This window comes from Phyllopteryx taeniolatus, chromosome 8, assembly GCF_024500385.1.
Source record: "Phyllopteryx taeniolatus isolate TA_2022b chromosome 8, UOR_Ptae_1.2, whole genome shotgun sequence".
In the NCBI taxonomy this organism is placed as follows: Eukaryota; Metazoa; Chordata; class Actinopteri; order Syngnathiformes; family Syngnathidae; genus Phyllopteryx; species Phyllopteryx taeniolatus.
The window spans coordinates 13,681,352-13,697,841 of record NC_084509.1 but is presented as its reverse complement, the minus strand read 5'-3'; the positions used below and the strand labels follow the sequence as shown (position 1 = coordinate 13,697,841).

At 42.2% G+C, this 16,490-nt stretch overlaps 1 protein-coding gene across 4 annotated transcripts in view; it reads left to right on the top strand.

Annotated features, from left to right (window-relative positions):
- Positions 1-15,155: 15,155 nt before the first annotated feature.
- The window catches only part of dscaml1 (Down syndrome cell adhesion molecule like 1), a 146,019-nt gene continuing 144,684 nt past the window's right edge, over positions 15,156-16,490 (top strand). The window contains exon 1 of one of the 4 annotated variants that reach the window (XR_009789611.1): positions 15,156-15,342. Coding sequence is in view for 3 of the 4 variants with exons in the window: in XM_061780902.1 (XP_061636886.1) it covers positions 15,300-15,342 (43 nt within the window). In the remaining variant the exon portion in view is untranslated. The remainder of the gene's footprint in view (positions 15,343-16,490) is intronic. The other 3 variants (XM_061780902.1, XM_061780900.1, XM_061780904.1) reach the window with 3 other exon arrangements.

Genomic DNA, 16,490 nt, shown 5'->3' with positions numbered 1-16,490 from the left:
CCAAATTTGGACATAGTTGAGTGTGTGTAATTTAATGAAAGGTTTATTAATGGTGTTTTTTCTCTTGACAGGGAGGAAGTTTCGTCACTGTGTAAGTAAGGTAAATGATCAATCCTTTGTATGATGCAGCACACAACAGAATGGGAATTTGGGTGGGTTAAATGGATATCTGTATAATGGTACAAAAAATATATATACATATATTTGCTTATCTCAATTAAACAAGACGCAGATATGTTTGAATTCATGTAAAGATGTGATTATGTTTAATGTTGCTAGTCAAGACACAATGATGAAGACTGAAGTGACGGGAACAAGAGAAGATGGGATGTGCCGCTGAGCTGCTGACTGTCAAGGAGTATCAAATCATTTAAAAAAAAAACAAAAAAAAAACATTTATGTAACCATGATGTGTTTATTTGTAAATGTTTGAATCCAACAATACACAGGGTCTGGCAAAAGTCGGTAAAAATGAATTTTTTGTTTAGTTTCATTACATCTTACTACTCCAATTACATATGAAAGCATTCAGTCTTTTAAATGCTGAAAATGTCCTCTTTGAAATGCAACATTGCTCAAACGCTGCGACACGCAACACCCACGCACAACTTCCCATCGGCATCAATTTCAGTAACTTCTTTTATTTATTTATTTATTTATTAGTATCAAGCAAGGGTTTGGGTTCGAAAACAGGATTTCAAGGGAAGTGCGGAACGGAAGATTAATGAATGAATGTTTAGCTTTCATGGAACTGGAAGGTTTAGGGTTTAGTAGGCTTTCAAGAAAGGATTGGCTTTTCAAATCATGGTTTCAAGCCAGGGTTAAGGTTTTGCCCCACTCTGTATATAATCTATAACTATCCCTCTAAGAAACAGACAAAAAAGAAAACATTCTATTAACCTTCATGCACATGATTCATACAATATAAATGCCTTTAAATCAATCAATTAATCAATTTGTAATTTGATTTAACCTCGTGTCCAGGTGAAATAAAAAACAAAACCTAAATGGCATACGTAGTGTATGTGGCTGTAAATGGAGTAATAATTCTGAACACACGAGGGCGCCCCAAGAGCAGCGTGGAAACGAAGTGGCTTCAGGTTGCTCTTTAGAGAGAGGAAGTGAGACTGCTCAGTCTAGTCAAATAAAACGACCGTGTGGTGCTGTGGGACACAACAGGTAGGTACGCACCAGCGTTATTGTAAGAAAAAGACAGCCAGGCTGTCCTTTCCGTTTGACTTTCAAGCCTGACGTGTGTGAATGTTTTTTTAAAATAAGTTTTGTAAATCAATCTGACTTGTGAATTGAATTCCGGCTTTCTGTTAGTTTGACGTCACCTGACCTCTCCCGTTTTCCCCATTGGTGCGATTTTACCTGAGTGGGCGTGGAAAACATTCAAACACGAAGCAGATTCTTCAAACATGTGCGGCGACCGAAGTCAAATTTACAGTAGGCCTAAACATTTGCATGCAAAGCACTTGTGTCTATAAACAATCCATCCATTTTCTTAACCGCTTCTCTTTATTAGGGTCGCGGGCATGCTAGCGCCTATCTCAGCTTGACCCTGAACTGGTCGCACGTCAATTGCGGGGCACATATAAACAAAAACCATTAGCACTCACATTCACCCCTTCGGACAATTTAGCGTCTTCAATTAATGATAAACAACAAGTAGGTTGGTAACTGGCCTTTATTTATTTATTATGATTTTTTTTTATTTATTTAAAAAAAAAAACATTCTTTTTGCTGCGTGTCTTTAGATTCAGCGGCACGGTGGACGACTGGTTAGAGCATCTACCTCACAGTTCTGAGGACCGGGGTTCAATCCCCGGACCTGCCTGTGTGGAGTTTGCATGTTCTCCCCGTGCCTGCGTGCGTTTTCTCCGGGCACTCTGGTTTCCTCCCACATCCCAAAAACATGCATGGTAGGTTTATTGAAGACTCTAAATTGCCCGTAGGTGTGAATGTGAGTGCGAACGGTTGTTTGTTTGTATGTGCCCTGCGATTGGCTGGCAAACAGTTCAGGGTGTTTTTGCCCGAAGATAGCTGGGATAGGCTCCACCACGCCCTAGTGAGGAGAAGTGTCTCAGAAAATGGATGGATGGATGGACTTTAGATTCTTTACGCTACTGCAAAAACCAGTTCATTGTGCACCGTTCATAACCTCAAAATGCCACAATTAGAGTAAATAAATGTATGAAAAGTACTTCTAGGCTATTATTGTAAAAAGTGTAAAAATGGTAAGTAGGCCAGAGGCTATGGTTCATTTAAAACAAAATCTCCCGCCACATGAACACTACTAAATAAGATGGTATCACCCGTTAAAACTTGACACCGCTATTGCACACTGTTTATTTTCTTTCTTCGTAGTCTATTTATATTACCATCTATGTTTCATGTTGCACCATTGGACCGAGAAAGATTCCTAGTTGTTCATGTACTTTCACTGACAATGGTAATAAAATCGATTCTGATTCTAAATGAGGATGCCTTCTTCTGCCACGTGACGACATATTCTTCATAACCTCAAAATGTAATATGTATACCCAGACTCCCTTGACATGACTGTAAGTCGAAGTAATTCAAGTGAAGCACAAATTCTTATGTCATTATCTTTGTTTAATAATAGGTGAAAATCTGTTACTCCCCAGCTAAATTCTGCTTTCAACTGTTACGTGACACTTTCAGGTAGAGATAAATGTCAGCCAGGCTGCCCTTTGTGGACCCATCCTGCTCCATTAATGTGTGGAATAAAACAAAAGGACATGACGGGAAGAGTTAACGTCTTGCCTTACCATTTTACCTGTTAGTTCCCTGAGGCTTCATCAGACGATCAGCTGCTTTCCATAAGGGTTTCAGTTGAGGTAAGCAGGAGAAGCCATTTAGCGCTGATAACATCACTCGGTAAACACATATACACGCACGCACGCACGCACACACACTACCGGACAGGTGTGAGAGCGCTGAATGCTTCATCTTCCCAGAGCCATTTAGACTGGCAGCTGTGCTGACAGAACAGACAAACAGCATCAGAGTGAGTGAGGGAAACAAACAATCGGTAGAAGGATGTGACCTAGTGTTTTTCAGCCAGCCTAAAGTCAAAACTACACTTCCTTTTCTGCTCTTGACGGTTGTGAACCGTGCTTATGAGAACGTTTACAAATTTCTTCAGTTAGATGATTAATGACGTTTTCGTGTGAGGCAATATATTATGCCAGTTGTTGTCAAACTTTAAACTCCAAGTACCATCTAAAACTACTTGACTGTCCAAGAACCACCTGCAGCTCCTTCAATGTTGCTTTTGGCCTCATGGCAGCCTCCCTGACAAATGTTCTCGTTTTTTCATCAGTTTTGGAGGCACGTCCTCCAGTTCTTGGCTGTTTAGTACATGTGACAACAATTTCCCGTCTTCTTCGTATATCTGGGCTGTCGGCTAGGGTGGCAAGACAGAAGCCTTATCTTACAAAGAAATATACACTTGAAACCTGCCCGACGCATATAGGCAATTTTTTTTATGGTCAGATGAAACCAAGGTTGAAATTTTTGGCCATGATTTCAAAACATATGTTTGGTGCAAATGCAACATTGCTCATCACCGAAAGAACACAGTGAAGCATGGTGATGGCAGCATATCGCTTTTGGGGCGGTTCTTCTTAAGCTAAAACTGAGGCCTACTAGAACAGCTGAGCTTTATTTTGGGTTAATCAGAGCCACTTTAAATGGTGGCATTTCTGTGCTGACGGCCAGTTTTCAGATACATACATGCAAATCATTCGCCTTTTGGCGAAATTCGCCGTTTTGAACTCAAAATAGGCCATTTACGTAAATCGTATAGATTGATGAGTTTGGTGGGGGGGGGGCGGTCGCCATTGGTGACGTCATAGGCTGTTTCGTACTCCTTGAACGCTGGCAGCTAGATCCATTCCACACATCCACCATCCACGCACAGATGTAATTGGGAATATTAGTCCGCGGCAGACTATTGCGGACTGTGCGCTTGGGACCTGCTTTGGGTAAGTCACAGGAGTTGACAAGACCAGAAAAAAACCTCCGCCGCTTCGGCTGTTAAGAAGTAACGAGACTTTTACTGCGTTACTGTAATCTAAATGTCGCTTTTACTTGAGTCACATTATTGTCAAGTAACAGTACTCTTACTCGAGAACCATGTGTGGCTACTGTACCCACGTCTGAAGCGGACATCCTCTATTGCTACTCTTATGTTTAAGCAACATTTTTGCTCATCAGATCAGCCACTGTTGTATTTGTTGCACTGGTCTTTTGTATTTTCGCGTTGAGGTGCTGCAGGTCGTGGTCCTGGTTGTGGTCCCAGCGGAACCGCGAAGCACACGTAACATCGGCGACAAGAGTTGATCCGGCTAGGCTAGTGTCTTGTATTAATTAGGAAACCCGGCTACAATTATCTAATTAGTATACGGATGTTAATGTTTTAAGCAATGGAACGATTTTAGGTATTATGTCACAACACAGAATGAACTAACTTCAAATTCAGAAATGGCCAATAAAAACAGAAAAATATTGTACTTAATATTTTCCTGGAGGATGCATTTGGGATTAGCCTTTGACAATGATTTTAGTCAATTCTTTTCCAGAATGAGATTGCTTAAAGAGGAGGGTGCTATTGAAGTAGGCATCAGGTGCAGGTGGAGATGGGCCTGGCTCAAGTTGGAGGCCAAAACAAAAAGGCAAAGAAATGAGGCAAATGTAATTATATTCTTAAATTTGTACATCAACATGTACTTGGCGGTGTAAATATATGTTTTTCTGCGTGAAGAATTTTTTTTTTATTTTGCATTATTGTACTCTTCAGTCTTACAGATTGCTTAATTTGTGTTGTAAAAAAAAAAATCTCTGCGGTGGCCCGGGGGGAACCCCCAGACCCCCCCCCACAATGTTTTTTTTTTTGGTCACCTTTTTCATGCCTTTGGTGTTTGCATGTCTGCAAATAGTGTTCACACTTGTGGAGCCACATTATCTCAGTTGTGTATTTTTACTTCTCCGTCTAATAGATTTTTTTCAACTAAATTCTACATCTTATATATAGGTCACATTAATGGTGGAAAAAGTTTTGAAATGATTTATCTTGGTTGAATTATTTTTCTACATTACAAAACCTTGGCATTTGAACAGGGCTGTGTAAACTTTTTATATCCACTGCAGATAACCTGAGTTTCACTTTTTGTGTTGAAATACAAAACACTACAGAAATAAATCACATTTTCCACGACATTCTATTTTACCGAGTTGAACCTGTATTCATATACTGTGTACTGGCATTCCACCAAGTCGCGAGTGTGTTTTTGGACCGTTTCCATTATTTTCCACTACACTTCTATGTGGACATTTCTGGTACCATTGAAGTGTCTTCATTTAGAATGCCATGTAGTTTCTTAATACCAACAAATAGCGTGTCAAATGTGAAATTATATATAGGGCAGGGCTGAATGTTTATGGCCAAAAGGATAATCACGATTATTTTGGTCAATATTGTAATCATTTTTATTAATCATGATTATTCCTCATTCTAGGTAAAACATCTGTATTTTTATTGCCCTTCTTTTCTACAAACAATATGGAAACAGTTTTCAGTGCAAAATGAAACTTTAAATAACAATAAATTAAATTTATTGATTCATTCAAATTTCTCCAGGGCTAACTGAGTAAAGATTTTACTACAGAGTGGAATCGCAAATACACATATTTTTTTGGTTGATCGTTTGATTTTAACGCCATTTGAAACAGTTGCTTAGTTGCATGAGGAAAGCTGTTTTTCAACTGTCCCAGAAGGCACCATAGATAGATAGATGGGTAGGTAGGATAGTGAAGCATCTACTTACGATGTGAGGACGTAGGGCGAGCCAGCTGCTAGCTCCCCCATAATCGAAGTCACCAGAAGTCGGGATGACTTTGACAGCTCATTTTCTTTTCTTTGTAAATGTTATCCAAAATGAATAAGTCCTGCAGTGAATACACGATTAAAACAGTCACCTTCCATTCCCACTGAGTCACTTTTAAGTTTGCCACTTCTAGGAAGCCAACACTGCCAATCAGTGGTCTGTGTCATTTTGGTTGGCCAGCCAAAAACTTTCCCTGCTGCCCTTTGAGCTATATTGTGACCATTTATCAACTTATTGCACTGCTAAACTCCGGAAAAGGTTGCTCGGCACGCTAGTTTGAAAGCGGGCGGGGTCTCAAATCAACAACCGGCCTCTCTATCCCTCCATAATCCTGCGAAAGAATCAACATTTTTAATAAAAGTACATGTAATCTGATTATGTTTTTTTTTTTTTTTTTTCTGTAATTGTACCGGATTTAATTTACATCTTTTTTGGATCCTGATTACGTAGCACCAGGCTTAGGGAGTATTCTGTTACTCCCTAAGCCTGATTATATAGTAGAATAGCTTTTTGGGAAATAATCTAGTTCATAAAAAAACAAAAAAACATGAGTTGCCATCATCATTTAAGCATTGCAACAACACAACTTTCCCCTTTACCATTCTGTTGCTGTGTGTGTGTGCCTTTTTTGTGTTTGTGTACAGCGGAGGTCAACCGGTAAGGCGTGTCAAAGCGTGGGAAAGCGATACGATCAGAGAAGTGCGGCTGAGGATAGCAGCTTTGCCCTCAGCCAAGCTCCTCAACATCTTCCCTTTTCACCTGCTCTCCTCTCTCTCTCTCTCTCTCCCTCTCTCTGTCTCTCTCTCTCTCTCTGTCTCTCTCTCTCTCTCTTACTCCTGCTCTCACATACTTTTTTTTTTTTTTTTGCCCACGCTAACAGACCAGAACAATGTTTCAACACTAACAGACATCTATGGCTGTCCACATCACATTTCAGTAATTCAATATGATGGATGACAGTTGACCATGACAAAATCTCGCAGGTTCAAACGTCAATAACACGAGCATCAGTTTAAAAAAAAAAAAAGAGAACGTATTTTTTTTTTTGGGGGGGGGGGGCAGTGTATTTGCCGTCTAATTATGTTCAACTTCTGATTTCCTGTTTTTACAATGATTTTTCTGTGATTTTTGTTCTGTTGATCATTTTTCCAAACATTACAACAAAGACAAAAAAAATCACAATCGTCCAGAAATATAAAATATATATTTTTTAAAAACTACTACTTGTTCTATATACAGGTATATTCATCCATCCATCCATCCATTTTCTGAGCCGCTTCTCCTCACTAGGGTCGCGGGCGTGCTGGAGCCTATCCCAGCTATCATCGGGCAGGAGGCGGGGTACACCCTGAACTGGTTGCCAGCCAATCGCAAGGCACAGACAAACAAACAAACAACCATTCACACTCACGTTCACACCTACGGGCAATTTAGAGTTGTCAATTAACGTACCATGCATGGTTTTGGGATGTGGGAGGAAACCGCATTTGAACCTACAACCTCACCTGTGAAGTGGTTTGCTAACTAGTCGGCCACTGTGCTGACAATAAGCAAATTCATTTTTATAAGTGGCCGACTGGTTAGAGCGTCTGCCTCACAGTTCTGAGGACCGGGGTTCAATCCCCGGCCCCGCCTGTGTGGAGTTTGCATGTTCTCCCCGTGCCTGCGTGGGTTTTCTCCGGGCACTCCTGTTTCCTCGCACATTCCAAAAACATGCATGGTAGGTTTATTGAAGACTCTAAATTGCCCGTAGGTGTGAATGTGAGTGCGGATGGTTGTTTGTTTCTATGTGCCCTGTGATTGGCTGGCTACCAGTTCAGAGTGTACCCCGCCTCCTGCCCGAAGATAGCTGGGATAGGCTCCAGCACTCCCGCGACCCTTGTGAGGAGAAGCGGCTCAGAAAATGGATGGATTGATTTTAAGAAAAATGAGTACCTAAAATGTTCCTCAAACGTGAAACATGAAGCCACCATGATTTGTGTTGTAACCTTAAATTTTAGAGCATTTACTGGTAAGATCGGTTGGCTTTTACTGTATAATCCTTATCCTACACAAGCTATATTCATTTTTCTCTGAGTCTTAAATATGCACTAATTCATGAGTTTCGTCAGTGTGGTTTTTGTTTGAAGCTGTATGAAATGAGAACGTGTGTTTGTGTGTCACAGTTCCACATAGCAATGCCTCCACGCTGGCAGCCATCTTGGAAGAGATGGTATTGGCCTGGCATGTTTCGTGTGTGTGCGTGTGTTTGTGTGTGCGCACGCACATGTGTGTGGGTGTTTTCTCTGCCTACGATTGCCGTCATTCCCCGTCTCCATTTTTTTCTTCCCCCAAATTTCTACCCCTCTCTCCTGCAGCTCAGGATGCTCCGCTACCCTTCCTTTTTTTTTTTTTTTTTTTAATAACGCTCCTCACCCATTCCCCTCATTACGCACCGCATCTCATTTGAATGAGTTAACACGCCTTCCCGTGTGTCTTTTCTGACGTACGCGCTCACGCATACGCCACAAGCGTCACACATGCTTGCTTAAAGCTTCGCCGCTCGCCACCCGCCCGCCCGTTAATGCACTGCAGCAAAGTGTGTGCCATTCATATTTGCCCAATGCGGAGCCTCGTTCAAAGGCGGTGCCATGCAGATTTGGTAAAAAGAGGCGCTTCCTTCTCGACACAAACACTGGCTTAGGGGGTTTCTAACATGGCCTCGTTTTATAGCCTTACACTTTGTTCCCTGCCATGTGACTTTGCAAGGAGCCACGCAGGCGCCCTGTTTGCCCTTTGCCCAATTCTGACCTTGTTGAGGTGTCAATGGGCGGTGTGTGCAATAACGCTGCTGACATTAGCGCTAATATGATCCTCGCGTGTTGTCGGGGCCTGAGGGGGAAGCACTGATTGTCTGAGCATTAACATCCACATTAACTTGTCTCATCACGCTCACGTCTTACCCACCCTGCCCTGCTCGAACAGCATTTCCCCTCCCTTCTTCTATCTGCATCCCTATCTCCAGGCAACCAGCCATGGTGCCACTGATGGAAATGAGTCACTGTCTTTTTTGTTGTGTGTAGTGTAAACCCATCCTGGGCCTCACCATTCCTCAGTGACACTTACTGGATATGCTTGCCTTTTCTCAGGCCCCGTGTCAGACCCTATGATGATCACTGTTTGACAGAGAGTATACAACCTGCTTGGTGCTGTCAGGCCCGCTCACGTCAGCCCTTTGACCAGCATGCTGCCGCTTGCAGCCCATGGCCGCACACATCCTGCCTTCCTGCAGGGTGCAGTTGAAGGTGTTGTCATAAGCCAGGGAAAGGGAGAGCATGATACTCTTGACACATTATATTGCCCTCCGATTTTAAAACAAGCGCGGCCGCCTCTCTCACCTCAAACTGGAGGCTCTGCCTTTTTTAAAATGGGATTGCACTTTTCTCAAGTAGCCTGGAGAAGGGATGGTTTTTATTTCCAACCTTATTCCAACCCATTTGGTTCAGTTCTGTAGTTAATGGTTCCAAATTATTTAAGTGAAAATCCTCTTTGTTGGGGCACTGGTTGCCGTTTACGCTTAAGAAAAGCAATGTTCGTTTACAGGTGCTAAGTATGGGCATATTAGTCAAATAAATGGTTGTTAGTATTTTGATGAGGTGTGAGTAAGTCACATCCAGTATGTGCATGTAATATGTAAGTCTAAAGTCTTAATATTCAAGTTTCAAGCAAGTCACAAATTAGTCCGGCCGCACACCAAGTGACACGGCCGAGCACGACTGAACTGAACTGTCACGTAAACAATAGTCAGTGATTCACACCCGCACACCTGCCAATTGACCCTCGCACACATCAAATCGCTGCACTGGAAAAGCTGTGACCCCTGGTGTTTTTATGGGGATACATTTTGAGGTGCCACATACTGTACTGTACACTACTATCTTCCTTTTTATTGACGCTCAAACAACATGATGCGATTGTCAAGGAAGAAGCGGATTGCCCTGGCCGCTGTTGCCATATTATAATAATACAAAGAGAGTAAGCGGGCAAGAGATGTATACTGTGTATACTTTTGGTACGGTTTGCCGGCGGCCGGCTGAATCTCGCTTTATACCCGGAAACGTAATTTTTGTTGTAAAAGCTCACGTGATACAACATGCCATTTTTGATTGGCTGTTACAACTGTGATATTGTGACGCTGTGCATCTGTGATTCAAATTTCAAACCATAGCAAAACTAGTTGCAGAACCCCCGGACGCTGTGCAACACTTGGGTAGCATTCAGCTGCGTCGCTCCGTGTGCGGTGGGCCTGACAGTAGCAAAAATCAAGCAAGTCACGTAGAATTTCAAGCAAGCTGAGTCATTCCTTACTTGAGTTAAGCAAGTTAGCTGTACTAACATGTTCACAGTCACAATGTTCCTAAACTTGTCTCACTACTGTCTATTACTTCATTGTCTTCTCAATTACACATGTAACCGACATGAATCTTGGTTAATGTTTGACCAGCTATTGGTGAGCTAAACTGTTAACGTAGCTTACCTGTCTTTGTGGGTTTTCTAGTGACGGATGAAGTTAGTTGTTAGTCATAATTTTTGTCTCTTTGAGTTGCAAACCTTTTCATGATGCCATTCTCTTTTTCATGGTTTTATCAAAAACATAATCCTATAATCCAAATGTAATAAATAATCTTCAGAGCTCCCTCCATGACACTTGCTTCATCATGTGACCTCTGCACTTTTCATCGTAGCATACTGGTGTGTTACCAGGTCCGTGCGAACTACACACAAAAATAACTTCAGAAACAAAACAAATGCCACACTGTTTTGAAAATGCAGATTTTCCAATGTAAACAGGCAAGACTTGTCAAGTCACACTATACAGTAGTTCAAGTCAACGTCAATTGAAGTGTCATGAATACCAAGTTAAAGTCAAGTTGTCTTTTATAAGTTTCAGCCAAGAAAGACCAGAGTTTTAAAATTGGCACCTTAAGTGTGACTTGAGTCAAGTCACGTGACTTAAGTCCCCACCTTTGCTAATTCAGTCGATTATGTGGCGCTCTAATTGAATCCGATGGGACTGTGGGTTTATGATGAATGAAATCCGTTCTTGTCGTGGCGACATAACCTGAATTTGTGTGTAGTAAGTCAGAACCCATGTAAATCCAGTAAAAATCATAATTACAATAAATATTTGTATGAAAAACACTTTGTTGGACAAAAATATAAAAAGCAAACTAAAAACTGCAAGTTTGTTTATAACCTCAAAATGGCATATGTTGGGCACGTCGCAGCAACTGAGGTAAAATGGAGTGCACTACTTAGTTGCAACCAGCAAAGGTGCTGTTGTTTCACTCAACAATTTATGGTTTGAGGAAGAGCAATAACAATCCACAAAGATGTCTGCTGTGGCACCGCTCTTCTGGGCAGCATTATTCAGGCAGGGAAACAGGAGTTCAGAACGTAGAGAGATTTTCCCATCCTATTAAAATACACTGTATTGCCAAAAGTATTCGCTCACCTGCCTTGACTCAGATATGAATTTAAATTACATCCCATTCTTAAGCCATAGGGTTTAACATGACATCGATCCATCCTCTGCAGTCACCACGGCTTCACCTCTTCTGGGAAGGTTTATCACAAGGTTTAGGAGTGTGTTTATGGGATTTTTTCCAGAAGTGTATTTGTGAGGTTACACACTGATGTTGGACAAGAAGCCCTGACACTCTTTTCTCTAATTTATCCAAAAGGGTTGAGGTCAGGATTGTGTAAGCCTGTCAAGTTCATCCACTTCCAACTCTCTCTCATCCGTGTCTTTATGAACCTTGATTTGTGCACTGATGCACAGTCATGTTGGAACAGGAAGGGGCCATCTCCAAACTGTTCCCACAAAGTCGGAAATGTCCAAACTTAGCCCCTGATCTCCAGTGAAAAGAACTCTGAAGCATTCAGCATACCAAGAGCTTTTGGACATTTCCATGCTCCCAACTTTGTGGGAAGGATTTGGAGATTACCCCTTCCTGTTCCAACATGTCTGTGCACCAGTGCACAAAGCAAGGTCCATAAAGACATGGATGAGAGAATTTGGTATGGATGAACTTGAGTGGCATCCACAGTGTCCTGCCCTCAACCCGATAGAACGCCGTTGGGTTGATTTTGAGGGGTCAGTGAGCCAGGCCTTCTCGTCCAACATCAGTGTGTGACCTCACAAATATGCTCCTGGAGGAATGGGCAAAAATTCCCATAAACTCACTCCTAAACCTTGTTGAAAGCCTTCCCGCAAGAGTTAAGAGCTGTTACAACTGCAAAGGGTAGACCAACATCATAATAAAAAAACATATGGATTTAAAATGGGATATCACTTAAAATCATATGTGAGTCAAATACCTTTGGCAATATAGTGTATTTAAAAAAAATAACAATCGATTAACTAATCATTACATTTCCATATAAGTGACTAAAGTAATGTAGTCAAGGCCCATACTAGCATACCACACTTGCATGTTCTGCTCGTGCTGGTGCAGGTTTTCTTAGGGTGGTCCATATTTTTCCAAAACAATCGATTCGGCAAATCGAAGACTGTAAATTGTCCATGGCCGTGAATGTGAGGGTGAATGGTTGCTACCAGTCTAGAATGTACCCAGCCTCTCGCCCTATGTGAGCTGGGATACTATGGACGGGCACACTGAACTGTTGGGCTTGGTGGAAACATGGTGTATGCGTGTACTGGTCCGTGTTACGTTTGTGTGCACAGTTGGTGGTCTGTTGGACAGTGATGGTGTGTGGGTGTATGTGTGTGAGTCTGAGTGTGTATTCCACCTGTTACATAATAAAGAGTGGAGGCAGAGTGTGTTGCTTTTCCTGCCTCTCTCGAGCGGCTCTTCAGTGGGAGTGAGAGAAGCCAAAGCTCGCCTCAGCTCTACAAGCAGGATTTTGTTGTGTGTGCGTGTGTGTTTGTGTATGTGTGCGTTTGTGTGCGTGTAGTGGGTTCTGCATCTCAAACATCACTTTTTATCTCAGCGATAAACACAGAAAGTCATAGTGGAGGCTATACAAGGAATCTCATTCTATGTACAGTACTGCACAGCGCTTGCTTTACGAGATGAAAACCATAAAGCCTCAGGCAACCGATTCCTAGCCGCGCGATATCTGGTCCACAGCCCTACAACCGATGTATCTAAGGATTCCTGGCGGATTTTGTATCGATAACTGAGTCTGCTCCCGATACAGTTGTGTCTCTTGCCTTTACGAACGGATATCTGGTCGCATCGGTTTATTGTTTGCAACCCTACAGGAAAGCGAATCAAATTTAAGCTTTTTACAACAGAGACTATTTTTTACCCCGAAATTCTGGGGCTAATTCCAAATTAAAGACCTGAAGGGACATTTGACGTTAGAGCAGAGGTCACCAACCTTTTTGAAACTGAGAGCTACTTCTTGGTACCGGTTAAACTGAATAGCCGACTAGTGTATAGGTCAACTTTACTACTTGACATCACTATTTAAATCTTGAACTAATATCTAAACATGTGTTTTTGACATCTCATCTTCCAATTGGCCAATTTACAGAGGACTTTCGACTCGCTCGTCTGCTGCCATCGCCTGACTATAATGCTCTCTGGGATAGCGAAATGTCCGGCCAACAAGGCGACACAGTCTTCTTACGTCTGTGCAGGTCAGATAATACAAAAAGAAAATGGTTGTGGATGAGAATAACAGTTAGTCTCGCTTGCTTCGGCTATGCGGATTGCAGCTAGTCTTAAAATATTCATATTAGCGGGACCACGGGACCGGCAGCGTGAAAGAAGGGTAGCGGCACGAAGCGAAGCTCCGTCTTCATCGCCAAAATTGTATGCCCGCTAACGTGTGGACAATAACTGTGTGCTAACAACAACTTTATTCATATCACAACGCATGCCAGCATCATGACACTTGTGTTGCTTTACGACACTGTGTCGTAACAAAATTGGCAACACAATACGGCATACGGCCGTACTACTGCGCTACAAGTGTGCGGAAATATTTTGCCAAAAATGAGACTGCATGGTAGCACTGTCAAAAACATGCATGTCATTCCTCAAATGTAATAAAAGCACAAGTGAAATACAAACCGTCAAACAGAGAAATGCTCAATTTTATTCAGCCGGGCTACGATGTTCTCTCTTACAACACACTATGCTATGGAACACAAGGTGAGACCGGCTCGATGAAGAGAAATATGCACATGGCTCCCACTAATTATGACAACTACACTCACCGTAAAGGTGTTGTATATTTAGTCGTTTCTGTTTTTTTTTTGTTTTTTTTTTGTCTCTGTATTCCGTTCCGTCGAAATATATATTTTTGTGAAACTGGTCAGTGGCGGAAAAAAAGTTGGGGGACCACTGTGCTGAAAAATATCAACGATATCATCGATAAATCGACTTTGAATCAACTTTCATCGCATTGTCGACTACAGAAAAATCTTGAGTCGTTCAACCTGTACTTGTGTATTGATTAATGCAGTTCGATGCACACTTCTGAAATACCAAATGTGCTCAAATTACCTAGAATGTTGCTTGAATGTTTATATTACCTTTATAATAAAAATGTTATGTATTTATCTATGTGAAGAAACTGATCATGCATGTTAATGATTTCTCACAATAGTTATCGACAATGATTTAACAAGGTAGGAAACAGACAAATCTCAATATTGAACACTTTATTTTTATACATTTCTCTCCCACGGGCACCACATTGGTCTCCTCTGCATTGTAATACCAACGCAGAAAAAGCAAAATCCGAATAATGAACATTCATGTCTGTGATGTTCCGTGCTGAAGTGAGTGAAGTGCAGCTGACTGTAAGAAATGCATGCAGTTGATGTGTTTCCTTGTCAGGAACCCATAAGTGCATGAAAGCAGGTGTTTGCAAACCTTTTCTGGAACGGGTACCAATGTATTCTGGGCTCCATTGACTCACCTGAGTCTAGATACATAAAAAAAAAATGAAACGGGGAGGAACAACTTGTAAATGATTTGTAATGGTAGAGCTGGCACTCATCGAAGGATGAACGCATGCGTCAAGTGCGCGTAGGGCAGCTTCACGTGCGTTTGCGTTCCATCAGCGACGCGCGCTTCTCCTTCACCCCGTCTTGATTAGGATACCGGGGGGGCGGGGGTTGGGGGGGGGGGGGGGGGGCGACAGCGCTCCGTCCCGGTAAGGGGAGGAGAGAGCAGGCAGCAGAGGCGGTACTTTCTCCGCGCCGGAGAGTGTGCGGGACCAGGGCTGGAGAGATCTGCATGCCGGGGAAGCATCAAGGCAAAAAAAAAAAAAAAAAAAAAAGCGCGGAGCCTCGCCTGCCTGGCAGATCTTCTTTTGGAGGGGAGCTGCACCACATTCCTGTGAACTATAACTGCTTTGAATGGCATGTGGCTTGTAACTTTACTTCTGCTGTATTCTTTGCAAGAAGGTAGGCGATGCAAATGCAGTCTGTCTCTTCAAGTGCTTGTCTGCATCTTTTCTAATATGCATGCTGAAGTTAATAATGTGATCGCTTCGATAAATGATGCTGATCTGGATTGATAAAACACTAGAAAACATATCGTATTTATATATTTAGAACTTTCTTGGTGTTTCATTGTTTGGGTGCGCAGTTACATCTCGCAGCTTTTCGTTTCATATATTGATTTATTTTATTTTTTTTACGACATGAAGTCAAGCTGGTGTGGGAAGCAAGTTAAGAACTCAAAACATCAATATGCGCTTCGTTTGGAGGAGTGCGTAAAATGACCAAATGGCGCAAAAAAGAGGGGGGAAAAAAGCGCATCTCGTTTGTTTGGATAGAAAAAGACAACGACCATTTGCATTTTTTGCCTGGTGAACACAAGAGGGTATCGTGAATATGGAGGCTTTGAATAAGCAGCAGGAGGAGGCTGATAGTGATCATCCGGTGGGCGCACAGTGTCACTGGCCACCCCTGCTCCATGGGGTCCTCAGCTTTTGGGTGCTTACGCGTCAAAGTCCGACGGGCCAAACGACTTTAGTGTATTTTTGAACTTTGAAAAAAAAAAAATCTCTCAGAGGAAGGTTGAGAGAAATGGCGGGGGTGGTCGTTGGGACATTATTTTCAACATTAAAAGGACATTAGAACAGTTATTTTCAATGCAAGGGAGTGCAAAATGGTGCGTAAAAGCCTGTGATTGTGAGCGCGTCCATGCAGCGACAGCACAGGGGTCATTGCCTTTTGATGGGGACATGTTTGAGCTGTTCTAGGAGAATTCAACTCATTTGGGGAGATCATATGTTCAATGGGCGATCCATTTTTTTTTTTAACTTTGTATTTTGTTGAACAACAAGCAAACAGGAGTATAGAAGCGAATGCATGCAGATGCAGTCGTTATCTGCCCTGCTCTAATTATTCAGCCTCCATTTTCTGTGGCTCCAGATTCCACTGATTGGCTTCGCTCCAAAAGCTGGAGATGGAAGCTTCGTGCTTCTCGCTTGTCTTTTAAAATCGAAAATTGGCATTTTAAGTGATCGTGTAGGCCTCTGGAGGCGTGTGAGCTCATGGAAAGAAGAAAAAAAAGAGACATACGTTAATTGAAATGATACGCTCAA